The 14,339-nt window shown below is 37.3% G+C and overlaps 1 protein-coding gene across 2 annotated transcripts in view; it reads right to left on the minus strand.

Annotated features, from left to right (window-relative positions):
• The window catches only part of TBC1D19 (TBC1 domain family member 19), a 168,779-nt gene that overhangs the window by 81,630 nt on the left and 72,810 nt on the right, over positions 1–14,339 (minus strand). For both annotated transcript variants that reach the window (XM_003411298.3, XM_064285982.1), the window contains 2 exons: positions 12,925–13,035; positions 9,371–9,443 (listed from right to left, as the gene is read on the minus strand). In XM_003411298.3, coding sequence (XP_003411346.1) covers positions 9,371–9,443; positions 12,925–13,035 — 184 coding nt within the window. The remainder of the gene's footprint in view (positions 1–9,370; positions 9,444–12,924; positions 13,036–14,339) is intronic.

Raw genomic sequence — 14,339 nt, forward strand, 5'->3', positions numbered from 1 at the left:
TTCTGGTATTGATACTCTTAAGTATTTTTAAAGCTGAATGGCACCATAAAAAACTAGAAGAACATTTATATGTAGAAAAAAAATTTTTTTCTAAGCTATTTTAAGCTTACAGAAAGTAAAAGGGAATCAAGTCAGTTTAATAAGAAGAAAAAATTGATAAACTAATTTTCCTTCTATTAAAATAAAACAGAATATCTTCTCGTAACACAATGTTTCTGTGTTCATTCACCTTTGACTTTCTTCTTTAAAAAAAAAAATCAAAACTTGTTGACAGCTTCACTTGCAAAGGCCCACTTCCTCTCTAATCCACCATTAAAGTATATTTGGCAAAAGCTTAATACTATATAGGCAAAAACCCATTATACAAATGCCACCTTGAAAGATGATAGGGGAGGTTAAATTTTTTTTTATATATATGTACCAATGATAATGGAAAAAGACTCATAAACTAGACCATATTTAAAACAAAAACAACTAATGTCTATCAAAAGATACCATTAAGAGAGAGAAAAATTAAGCCACAGAGTGGGAGAGGATATATCCAGCAAAGAACTCCTATCTCAGTAAGTCAATAAGACAGACAGACTGTCTTACACGAATAGGCAAAAGACTTGAACAGGTTCTTCACAAAAGAGGAGATCCCAAGGGCCAGTCAAATAAGCATATGAAGAGGTGCTCAAGCACATTAGTCATCAGGGAAATGCAATTAAGATCATTAAGAAATACACCACAAAGTTATAAATGAAAAAGATGGACAATTCTAAATGCAAAGAATATGGAGCAAACAGACTTCTCATACAAAGCTGGTGGGAGTGTGTATTAGTGCAACGATTTGGAAAAAATATTTGGCAATATCTACTAATCGTTGAACACATGCTCAACATATACATGTTGTTGTTAATTGAGACGGAGTCGATTTCGATTCTGGCGTCCCCATGTGTGCAGAGTAGATCTGCCCCATAGGTTTTGAAGGCTATGACCTTTGGGAAGCAGATTGCCAGGCCTGTCTTTGCAAGAACCTCTGGGTGGGTTTGAACCACCAAATTTTCGACTAGCAGTCGAATGCTTAACTGTTTGAGCCACCCAGGGGCTTCCGAACATACGCATATCCAATCAACATATGCAATTACTCTTTGGCATATATCCTTCAGAATTACGCCATATACAAACCAAGAGACCTGTACAAAAATATTCATAGCAGCATTATTGGTAATAACCAAATAGTGGAAACAACAGGAGAATCAATAGTAGAATGGAGAAATTGTGGAATATTCACACAATGGATTATAATAGAGCAATGAGAACAAATGATTTATAACTATATACAACACTAGAGACTTCATAAACAATATTAAGCAAAAGAAGTCAAAAACAAAAGAGTACATACTGTATAATCCATTTTTATATGGCTCAAAAATAGGCAAAACTAATCTGTGATGTTAGAAGTCAAGACAGCAGTTACCTCAGGAAGTGGGAAAGTATGGAAGTATGTTTAAGGGGGTTTCTGGAATGCTGGTGATATTCTTTTTCTTGATGTGGTTGGAGGTTACATAATTATGTTCACTTTGTAAAGATTCACTGATCTGTACACTAAGGATTTGTGTACTTTTCAGTATGTGTATCATATTTCTATTAAGAGTTATTTAAAAATTTAAAAAAACAAAAGGATTATGATACCATGAGGGGGAAGACATTTAGTTCTTCTTCCCATCCCAGAGAATATCAGTTTCTCATCTTCCCTCCCCATTCCTTCTCCTCACCTCCTTAGAAGAGAGGAGCTACTCATTGGATTTGTTAGATTCCAGCACAGTAATTAGACAATCTTTTCTGATAAATGGGATAACTGTGCATTAAAGGTTATGAACTTACATGTGACTCAGTAAGCAGAGTAAATAGGTTGCCTGGCAGTCTGGCAGCCATCTTGGTACTTGCTTTTCTTCTAACCAGAATGCTCATGCCAGGCACTTTGGAGTCCTTATCAAATACGGCTCAGTGGCCTGCTGGTGGTGAGATCTGGGCATGGAGGAGGGAGGGATCTGTCCTGGACTAAGAGTTCAACACAGTTTTCCAGAAAGCCAGCTCTGTGATGTCCAGCTTTAGCCCACCTAAACATAAAATGGTATTGTATTTTTATTTTCCATTTGTTAATATTTCTTGTTTATAGAGCTCTTGTGTTGTTATGTGCTATCGAGTCGATGCCAACTCAAAGCGACCATACAGAATAGAGTAGAACTGCCCCACAGGGTTTCTAAGACTGCAATCTTTACGGAAGCACATAGCCACATCTTTCTGCCATGGAGCCGCTGGTGGATTTGAACTGCTGACCTTTCAAGAGCAGCCCAGCACTTAACCACTGCATCACCAGGACTTCTTATAGCTCTCTTGGGAAGAAGGAAAAGGGATGGAGGTCGATAGGGTGAGGAGGAATGAATAGGCCAAGGCAGAATTAGGGTAATATAAGCATAGGAACTGGGCAGTGTTTCGTTCTGTTGTACATAGGGTCACTATGAGTTGGAACCGACTCAACGGCACCTAACAACATCAACCAGCATCTCTAGGAGCTCTGGTAGTGTACTGGTTAGGAGCTATGGCTACTGACCAAAAGGTCAGCAGTTTTAATCCACCAGCTGCTTCTTGGAAACCTTAGGGGGCAGTTCTATTGTGTCCTACAAGGTTGCTATGAGTGGAAATTGATTTGACAGCAATGGGTTTGGTTTGGTTTTCTTAAAAAAAATTTTTTTTTTTCTTAAGCACCTCTAATAAATGCAGACCAAACTGCATCATTATGCCTAAAATGAATAATAGAGGCAGCCGGTTTTATATTAACTGGAATTTTTTTTAAATCTAGTTTTCATATATATAATTTAAAACACTGAGGTAAAATCAGAAGATTTTCTTAATCAAAGAAAGAATGTATGTTTGGTTTATTTTCAGTGTTTTATTTGGTTTATTTTCAGTGTTAGATAACATTTTTAGATTTTAAAAAAATCCAAAAAGCCGGTGTCTACTAAATAGAATATTTCAACAAGCACCCTAGTCTTTTTATTCTATTCCTAATGTCTCCAAAGTAATTAGTAGAGCAGATTAATAATGACCAACTAATGCGCTTGGGGTTCCTGCCAACATACAATCACTTTCAATCACTAAAGTATTTAAATATATTCATTTCAACAGTTGACTACAAAACAGCACCAGTTTTATTTTAATGAGCTATGCATGTCAAGACTTACTAATCCAAGATCAAAATCTGTCAGCCAATTCGTTTCTCTAGTAAAGGTGAGTGATATTACTGGATGATAATAGTGTTTTATTACCGTAAGCAGTATGAAATAAACAAGATTAAAAATGACTTCTTTACAGAATTTAACTGCTCAATTATGTGAAACACAGTAATTTTCCTTTCCAAATGCCATTTTCTAGCCTAAGAAAAGATAAAAGTTTCAAAGAAGTCAGAACCAGAATTTTTTAATCTATAAGCTAATTCTGGTGTTGCTCAGGAAAAATGTTCTCTTGTAAAATGAGTTTGGGAGATGCTGAGCTAAAACAGTTTACTTATTAGGACTTCTCATAGTCTTTACGATGCTAAGATAGCAATTGCCTATCTTATAGAAGGATATGGCACGGCTGTTCCCCAACTTCACTTGACAACAGAGCATCTGATGAGTGCTTCATGGAACTCACTTCAGCAATGATGCTCTAACTGCAGGTGCTTCCTTCTTTTAGAGATAACAAGCTGTAGAATATATCTATTTAGCAGAAATCTCATCTAATAAAATTCATTATTATATATTGTCATGGACTGAATTATGTCCCCCTAAAAATATGTGTATCAACTTGGTTAGGCCATGATTCCCAGGACTGTGTGGTTGTGGTCCATTTTGTAGTTTTAATTTTACGTTAAGAGGGTTAGGGTGGGGTTGTAACATCACCCTTACTCAGGTCACCTCCCTGATCCAAGGTAAAGGTAGTTTCCCTGGGGTGTGGCCTGTACCACCTTTTATCTCTCAAGAGATAAAAGGAAAGGGAAGCAAGCAGAGAGCTGGGGACCTCATACCACCAAGAAAGCAGTGCCCGGAACAGAGGGCATCCTTTGGACCCAGGGTCCCTGTGCCTAAGAAGCACCTCAACCAGGGGATGATTGATGAGAACGCTGACAGAGACAGAAAGACTTCCCCTGGAGCTGACACCCTGAATTTGGACTTTAAGCCTCCCTTACTGGGAGAAAATAAATTTCTCTTTGTGGTATTTCTGTTATGGCATCACTAGATGACTAAGACATATATATTCAGGCAATTAATATCAGATGTATGATCCCCCTATATCCTAAAGCCTTGTGAAAGAATGCTAATCCTGCCCACCCTTTTAACACAGGTCTTATAATGGTTTTCAAAGAATGTACATGTGTGTGTATTCAAAATAAATGCACACCTGTGAGTCTGTAGGAAAATGGATTGACCTGATGTTTTTAACCGTTGTTAAAGAAAGATTCCATATTACAGTAGTAAGGATTTTTCTCCTGACTTGTATATAAAAGATACATACATAGACTATAAAATAAAAATAAGTGAATTCTAGACAAAAGCAGTTATATGTGACCACATTTTATTTTTTCTCATAACACTGTTGCCTAACAATTCTCAAGTCAGGCAAAAATCTAAAAATTATGTTACTAAAAACTATCTCATTGGATGAACACTAATTTAACCCAATTTTCAGCAGTAATTCTTTGAAAACTGTTGTTGTTAGCTGTTGTCAAGGCAGCCCCCAGCTCCTAGAGACCACATGAACATTGGAATGGACCACTGTAATCCATAGGGTTTCCATTGGCTGATTTTCAAAACAGATCACCAGGCCTTTCTTCCTAGTCCATCTCAGTCTGGAAGCTCCTCTGAAACCTGTTCAGCATCATAGCAACATGCAAGCCTCCACCGACTGAAGGGTAGTGGCTGCACGAGGTGCATTGGCTGGGAATCGAACCTGGGTCTCCAGAGTGGAAGGTGAGAATTCTATCACTTAACCACTACTACTCTCTCTTTGAAAAGTAGAGACGGCAAAATCATCTGAATCAACTAAGAGATTATCAACCTCCTCCTAGCAGACTTAGGTGCTTTTTCCACTGCTCCAACTGTTCCTTATATACAATTACAGCAAACACCATAATGAATTTTATCTGTCATTTTCCCACTAGATCTTCCCAAAGGCAGGGATTATATGTCTTTTATCTATGCATTAACATATCTATGCAGATGAGATACCCAATACTAAAATAAAAACAAACAAACCCTTTGCCATTGAGTTGATTCCAACTCATAGCGTCCCTACAGCACAAAGCAGAACTACTCCATAGGATTTCCAAGGAGTGGCTGGTGGATTCAAACTGCCAACCTCTTATCCAATACTAAAAAGAAAGATAATTGAAGGGGGTAGCGAGGGAAGGAAATGGTGTAGCAGATTTGACAGACACACTACTTAGTTTTTAATCTCGGTTCTACTGCTTGCCATGTGACCATCAATTGGTCATATGGAAGTTAAAGTTGAAGTTTAAGAAAATTGGGGCAAGTCCATGAGAGCCAAAATATAACCTTGAGTATACCCCACCTGAATCTAAGGGACCATCTCAAGAATAGATTTGATGCATTGAACACTAATGACTGAAGACCAGATGAGTTGTGGGATGACATCATGAACATGATACATGAAGAAAGCAAAATGTCATTAAAAAGACAGGAATGAGAGAATACAACCAAATACTTTGAAGGCCAAAGTAGCAGGGACAGGGGTCTGGGGACCATGGTTTCAGGGGACATCTAGGTCAACTGGCTTAACAAAATGTATTAAGAAAACATTCTGCATCCCACTTTGGTAAGTGGCATTTGGGGTCTTAAACACTAGCAAGCAGCCGTCTAAGATGCATCAATTGGTCTCAGCCCACCTGGAGCAAAGGAGAATGAAGAACACTGAAGAACACCAAAGCCACAAGGTAAATATGAGCCCAAGTGACAGAAAGGGCCACATAAACCAGAAACTACATCAGCCTGAGACCAGAAGAAACAGATGGTGCCCAGCTACAACCAATGACTGCTTTGACAGGGAACCGAACAGAAAATCCCTGATGGAACAGGAGAGCAGTGGGATGTAGACCTCAAATTATTGTAAAAAGACCAGACTTAATAGTCTGGCTAAGACTAGAGGAACCCTAAAGGTCATGGTCCCTGGACCTTCTGTTAGCCCAAGACTGGAATCATTCCCAAAGCCAACTCTTCAGATAGGGATTGGACTGGACTATAAGACAGAGAATGATACTGGTGAGGAGTGAGCTTCCTGGCTCAAGTAGACACATGAGACTATGTGGGCAGCTCCTGTTTGGAGGCAAGATGAGAAGGCAGAGGGGAACAGGAGCTTGTTGAATGGACAAAGGGAATACAGGGTGGAGAGGAGGAGTGTGCTGTCTCATCAGGGGAGAGAGTAGCCAGGAATACCTAGCAAGGGTATATAAATTTTTGTATGAGACTGACTTGATTTGTAAACTTTCACTTAAAGCACAATAAATTAAAAAAGACGAGAATGAGAGAAAAGACCAAATGGATGTCAGAAGAGACTCTGAAATTTGCTCTAGAATGTAGACTAGCTAAAGTGAAGGGAAGAAATGATAAAGTAAAAGAGCTGAACAGAAGATTTCAAAGGGTAGCTTAAGAAGACAAAGTAAAGTATTATAATGAAATGTGCAAAGACCTGGAGTTAGAAAACTAAAAGGAAGGATATGTTCAGCATTTCTCAAGCTGAAAGAACTGAAGAAAGAATTCAAGCCTCGAGTTGCAGTATGGAAAGACTCTATGGGTAAAATATTAAATGACGCAGGAAGCATCAATAAAAGATAGAAGGAACACACAGTCACTGTACCAAAAAGAATTCAGCAATATTCAACCATTTCTGGAAATAACATAACAAGAGTCAATGGTATGAAAGGAAGAAGTTCAAGATTCACTGAAGGCGTTGGCAAAAAACAATGATCCAGGAACTGACAGGATACCAATTGAGACATTTCAATAAATGGGTGCAACACTGGAAGCACTCACTCGTCTATACCAAGAAATTTGGAAGACAGCTACTTGGCCAACTGACTGAAAGAGATCCCTTAGTTATCTAGTGCTGTTATAACAGAAATACCACAAGTGGATGGCTTTAACAAACAGAAATTTATTCTCTCACAGTCTAGGAGACTAGAAGTCTGAATTCAGGGTGCCAGCTCCAGGGGAAGGCTTTCTCTCTCTGTCGGCTCTGGGGAAAGGTCCTTGTCATCAATCATCCCCTGGTCTAGGACTTCTCAGTGCAGGGACCCCGGGTCCAAAGGACATGCTATGCTTCCAGTGCTTCTCGCTTGGTGGTATGAGGTCCCCTGTCTCTCTGCTGGCTTCTATCTTTTACATCTCAAAAGAGATTGAACCTATTCTTGTAGATTAATTTCTGCCTCATTAACATAACTGCCTCTAATCCTGCCTCAGTAACATCGTAGAGGTAGGATCAACAACACACAGGAAAATCATATCAGATGACAAAATGACAGGCAATCACACAATACTGGGAATCATAGCCTAGCCAAGTTGGCACATATTTTAGAGGGTCACAATTCAGTCCATGACAAGATACATATACGTGACCATTCCAAAGAAAGGTGATCCAACAGAATGTGCAAATTATCGAACAATATCACTAACATCACATGCAAGAAAATTTTGCTGAAGATAATTCAAAAAATAATTGCTCAGTACATTGACAGGGAACTGTCAGAAATTCAAGTTGGATTCAGAAGAGAATGTCAGATGTCAGATGGATTTTGACTGAAAGCAGAGAATACCAGAAAGATGTTTACCTGTGTTTTATTGACTACGCCATTGGCGCTGGACTGTGCAGATCATAACAAGTTATGGATAACATTGCAAAGAATGAGAATTCCAGAACACTTGATTGTACTCATGAGGAACCTGTACTTAGACCAAGAGGCAGTCGTTCAAACAGAACAAGCAGATGCTGTTTATTGATCTGGTTGTATTTTAATATACCAGTTGCTTTTGAGTTGATTCCAGCTCATGGAGACCCAATGTGTGTCACAGTAGAAGTAGGCTTCAGAGTTTTCAATAACCGATTTTTTGAAAGTAGATCACCAGGCCTTTCTTCCAAGGTGCCTCTGGGTGAACTCAAAACACCAACCTTTTGGTTAGCAGCCAAGTGCATTAACTGTTTGCACCCACAGGTGTGTTCAATTTGTTAAATTTCATTGAGCTGTCCTCTTATGACACATATACTTTTCTATTTGTATTATAGGAGTCCCTGGGTGGCACAAATACTTAAGTACTCGACTCCTAGCCAAAAGGTTGGCAGTTTGAACCCACATAGCGATGCCTCCAATGACAGGCCTGGGGATCTACTTCTGAAATGCCACAGCCTTAAAAACCCTATGGAGCAGTTCTACTCTGTACACATGGGGTTGCCATGAGTTGAAACTGACTCAATGTCAACTAACAATAATATATGCATTACACATCAATGAAGTTTTTAAAAATGGTAACAACACATATTTCTTAAAGTTCCGAGAGGTTAAAATGGGAAAATACACATGTAACATATATGTGATCAATAACTTGATACTGTTAACTATTGATACCATCAATTATTGATACTTTTAACTATTATTTATAATGTTATTAATATATTGCCAACTCCCTTATTTTATAGAGGAGGAAAAAGACCCAGAAATGTGAAGTTATTTGTCCAAGTCACATAATCAATTGCAGAAGAAAGACTAGAACATTCCCCTGGCCCCTTTTCTATGCCTCCCAAACTCTACAATATAGGCTTCCCATACTCTAAATCAGTTTTTACTTCTTTTTTTATCATAGCTATATACCAACCTTGTCTCTCTTACTTACACAAAAAAGAAAAAAAGTCAGGGATATTATCTGGACACTTAAGTTTTAAAAGATACTAATTTTAAAACCTACATTTACTTGAGGTTGATGCTAGCATTCACTTAACTTAGTGATATGAAAAATAATAACACTAGTGATGGCTGTAGAGGGAAATATGAGTCTTGCCAATGAAAATTTTGCCAACAAAATGATTTCTGTATGTCTAATCACTTTTGAAAGTTATTTTAAAGACCTTCAAATAAAAATACTTATAAAATCCAGCTGAACTCTGATAATTACAACACAGAAGATTCTATTCCATGATTGATAATAACCCAAGGAGAGGCAAAAAGGATATTTAGTTTTCAAATATTAGAAACAATACTAGATTCATTTGGAAATGGCAAGACAAACCTTAAACCCACTTTCTTCATAATTATACGCCATATGAGAGAAATACTAACCAGGAGGCACTTGTGTAGAATCATCTATACCCAGCTGTCCTGTATTTAAGCTGAGTTCTACAAAGGATTCTTTCTGAAAAATAACATACACAGAATTAACATATACCACAGGCTTTTCTATACATTGTAAATCACCTTCGACTAAATATCAGCTTAAGTAAAAATTACGATGTAAAAGAAATCTTTGCTCCATTCAAATATCTAAACAAGAAAAAGACATTTTAAACATCTAAACAGTAATGCAATCGTCCTCAGGTAAGGAGAGGAGCGATTATGATTTTTTTACTACAGGTATACTGTGTAACACTTATTGTTTTCATGTGAAATAAACATGAATAGAAAAGATGTAAGCTTTTATGAAAAACTAATATATATAGCGCAAAAAGAAACTTAAAAACACAGCATTTCTCCAAGTGCAGAGCCTTTAGTGATATCTTTCTTTCCCCTACTTTCCCCTACTTAAGGAATGTTTTTACTTTGATGCCTTCTAACCAGTGTGAATACTGTCACTATTTTAAAAATTAGTTTTTAAGTAGTTCTTTATTGTGGAAGATGTACCTTATCGGTAAGGTAAGGATTAACAGTCCTTTTGAGTAAAGAACTTTAACATTCAATCCTCTCCTGAAACACACACACACACGTGCCCACACATACACACACAGTATATGTACCCATTGCTGTCGAGTCGATTCCAACTCATAGTGACCCAACAGGACACAGCAGAACTGCCCCCATAGGGCTTCCAAGGCCATAAATCTTTACAGAAGCAGGCTGCCACATCTGTCCCCTGAGGAGCGGCTAGTGGGTTCGAACCGCCAACCTTTCAGTTAGCAGCCAAGTGCTTAACCGCTGTGCCACCAGGGCTCCTACAGTGCATGTAGCGCTTATCAATTTTATCTCCTAAAATCACTGTCTAAAATTATCAATATAATTCTGTATTTGTGCTTTCTATGGTACTATATTTCATTCAGCTCTTAATAAACTAAACACTGCAAATATCCAAGACAACTCAATTTTTAAGTAAAATTGGGCTAGCCAGTACTCTGCTAAAATAAGGATAGATTAGAGTTATTCTCCAGACTTCCTCTACTTATCTAGTAACGTCTACAAAAAGTAATCATGGTGTCTGGTATTTTTAAAATGTATAAAAGGCTCACATTACTCATATTACTTTTATTCCCGAAGTAATTAAATATTTCTATTAATATCTGCCTCAGTGTTTTGTTACTATTCTAATTGCTAAAACCCTACTTCCTTCTCTTTAAAAAAATGGAATTAGTTTTTAATCCTTCCCAATTGTCTGTTATTACTGAAGTCAGTGATTTATTAATGTCCCTCATGAGACAGTTACCCAGTCTTGCACGTTATATTTTTGTATTCATTTTAAATAGCCACCATTATATTTTGGTCTTTTAACTAAAGTTGAGTTTTTATCTTTATAAAAAGCACTGCATCCTATGCTACCAATTTTTAATGACTAAAGAGATCATTTTTTCTCCCCCAATAAGCTTGATCTTCATACTACAGAAAGGACTTAGGTCCAATAAACGTGCTAAGACATGTTGAGGAGCATAAGCACAACTCTGATCATCCATTTCCCACTTCATTGTTCTGGACTTTTTTTCATTCGAAGTCAGCAGACCTGGGCCTTAATCTTAGATTTCCTTCAAAAGTCACCCAAGGCATCGTGCCTTCTGGGTAGTCTTAATAGTCCAGATTGATATAAGCAACTCTCTAGACTCACATATCATCTTATGTATCATAACCACATCATATTGAAATTTTCTTTTTACTGTCCATATTCCCACCAGCCTGAAGCTCTTGGAAAATAAGGACTTTCCCTGATAAACATTTGCACCCCTAGTGGGGGCAGGTTATCCAATAAGTAAGGTAAGCTTACCTTGCTTGCCTTGCTCACCAGATCATCTGTAGTGAACAACTGGTGGGAAATTGTTCACTACAGATTAGTAAGTAAGCACAAGCAAGCCCATGCTTACCTTGCTTATTAGATAAACTGCCCCTGACTCCCAGTGTTTAGCATAGTGCCTGACATACAGCAGAGGGACTCAATAAATATTGAACCCCACTACTGAGCTCTAATCCCAATCTGCAGCCTCCATGTAGCTGAATTAGTAAACAGGAATTAGTCAACAGCTTTTTAATGAATTTTAGTTTCAAGACATTTCCCTTTAACATGGACTAATCTACACAACATTATGAACTTGGTTTAATGGCCACCCATTATAGGTTCACAGAACTCACTGAACCTTACCAAGTTCAATACTCTTATCGACAGACCAGGGTCAAAGATAGACCATGCATTCTGGAGTCAGAATCACTCAACAACCAGGCCACATAATGCAGGCAAGGCAGGCACGACTATCCAATGACAGCAGGAAGACAAGAACTAATCATACTCTTTGCAGGTATAGCCAGGATTTCTTGAAAACCATTCACAGGCTTTTGGTTCTCTCGTAGTTAAGAATGCATCCACATTAGCTCAAGGTCCCCCTCAGACAGTCAGAGAGCCGGTGTGATTAGTCCCACTCACGTACACACTGAACGTTTTCCTACATTATCCTTTCCCTACTTCTTTACTTTACCTAGCAAACTTCTTAGCATTCTTCCAGACCTAGGTCAAATGGCAGGACCTCTGAGAAGACTTCCTCACCACTTTCAGGAAAAGAGTCTGCCACTTCCTCTTCTGTACAGCCGTAGCACTTTGTACAAACCTCTACTAATAAGACTTCAAACACTTTTTAAAAATAACTGTTTAAAAGTTAATTTTATCAAAGTTGTAGTAGCTATATACTGCTTACTATGTTCCAAGTACCATTCTACACACTTTGTGTATCTTAATTTGATTTGATTAACACTTATATGTGGTATTACCATCATCCCTATTTTACAGTTGAAGAAACTAAGGCACAAGGAAGACAAATAATTTGCCAAGGTCACATAGCCAGTAAACGGCAGAGCCAAGATTTAAACCCAGGTTGACTGGTTTCAGGGGCCCTGGTGGCAGACTGGTTAAGCGTTTGCCTGCTAACCAAAAGGCTGGCAGTTTGAATCCATCAGCCGCTCCTTGGAAGCCCTATGGGGCAGTTCTACTCTGTCCTGTAGGGTTCTCATGAGTCAGAATCAACTCCACAACAATGGCTTCAGAGTCTGATCACCTGACCATCATGCTATTGTACCTCTACAAGCAGCAAACAGTTTAAGTCAAATCAGCTAAAAGACTCATAACAACAACAAAATAGCAATTTCCTATCTGATAATCTCCTCCCCAACACACACACACACAATCACAACTGGACCGCTGCCCAGAGACAAACTACTTTCAGCTTTTTCTTCTGGTATCTATCTTCATATTTCCAAGTAACTAGTGTATAGTGCAATTTCTTAATTCACCAGTTTCAGATACTATCTATTGACTTCATATAGTAAATGAGGATTTTAGCTCATGTTTATTCTCTTTCTCTTCCTCTACCATCCCAATATAATTATGTACTCATTCTTGGTATGTTAATTTAAGTTTAAATGTCTCTACTTACCAATTCAGGGATGTCTTTTACTTTCAGAGGAACTTGGATTAAACCCAAATGAGTCCTGAAACTAAGAGAATCACCATTTTCATAATTTGGGTTGCGAAGATTAATTAATACCTTTAAAAACAAATCCAACAAAATTGGTTAGTTTCCTTGTACTGTGTTTACACTTACAAAATTGGCAGCGATGCTCTTGGTATATCACCACACAGTGAAAAACTATTCGGGGTTATGTATATTCTTTAACTACTTTCTAAAATAGCATAAAGTTATATTAAAAAGTTAACATACAATACTGTAAACATGCTTTTAATTACAATGGTTTTAATATTCCCAACTGATGATCTACCATATAAATCTCTAAAAGGGTAAGAATTAAGTTAGAAATAAGAAAAGTAAGGAAAAAAAAAAAGTTGCTCGATTATAATATTTTACCAGGGAAGGTTATAGAAAAATAAAATATTGGTTGTAATATTTACCAGGCAAAATTTTAAAACCTTTTAAAAAAAAAAAAGCAAGACTTTAGAAAGATGGTGGAGTTACATTGCAGAGTATCTCTCTGAATGTAACTGATGAGAAATAAAAGGAATTTTAGAAGCAAAGCTAACAAGTAAGACCATTTATATAATTTTCAAAAAATAAGCAAATAAAGAAGTGTTAAGTATTTGCATATCCTTTAGCCTAGAAATCTCACTTCTATAATTGGTTCTATGGAATATGGTTATAAGGAAATAATTAAAGATGTTTGCAAAGATAGTACAGAAAGAATGTTAACGAAGTACTGTTTACAATGGAAAATATGAAACAACAAATATTCCAGCAGAGGGAATTATTTAAATAAATTTTATGGCTAATTCATATAATACAGTATAATATGCCTCCATTCATATAGGCAATATAGGTAGTGACATAAAAATTCCACAATATATTATTAAATTAAAATATATATATAAGGATGCCCTTTATCACCGCTCTTATTCAACATCGTACTTGAAGTCCTAGCCAGGGCAATTAGGCTAGACAAAGAAATAAAGGGTATCCGGATTGGCAAGGAGGAAGTAAAGTTATCACTATTTGCAGATGACATGATCTTATACACAGAAAACCCTAAGGAATCCTCCAGAAAACTACTGAAACTAATAGAAAAGTTTGGCAGAGTCTCAGGTTATAAAATAAACATACAAAACTCACTTGGGTTCCTCTACATCAACAAAAAGAACACCGAAGAGGAAATAACCAAATCAATACCATTCATAGTAGCCCCCAAGAAGATAAAATACTTAGGAATAAATCTTACCAAGGATGTAAAAGACCTATACAAAGAAAACTACAAAGCTCTACTACAAGAAATTCAAAAGGACATACTTAAGTGGAAAAACATACCTTGCTCATGGATAGGAAGACTTAACATAGTAAAAATG

Source organism: Loxodonta africana, chromosome 5, assembly GCF_030014295.1.
Source record: "Loxodonta africana isolate mLoxAfr1 chromosome 5, mLoxAfr1.hap2, whole genome shotgun sequence".
Taxonomy (NCBI): Eukaryota; Metazoa; Chordata; class Mammalia; order Proboscidea; family Elephantidae; genus Loxodonta; species Loxodonta africana.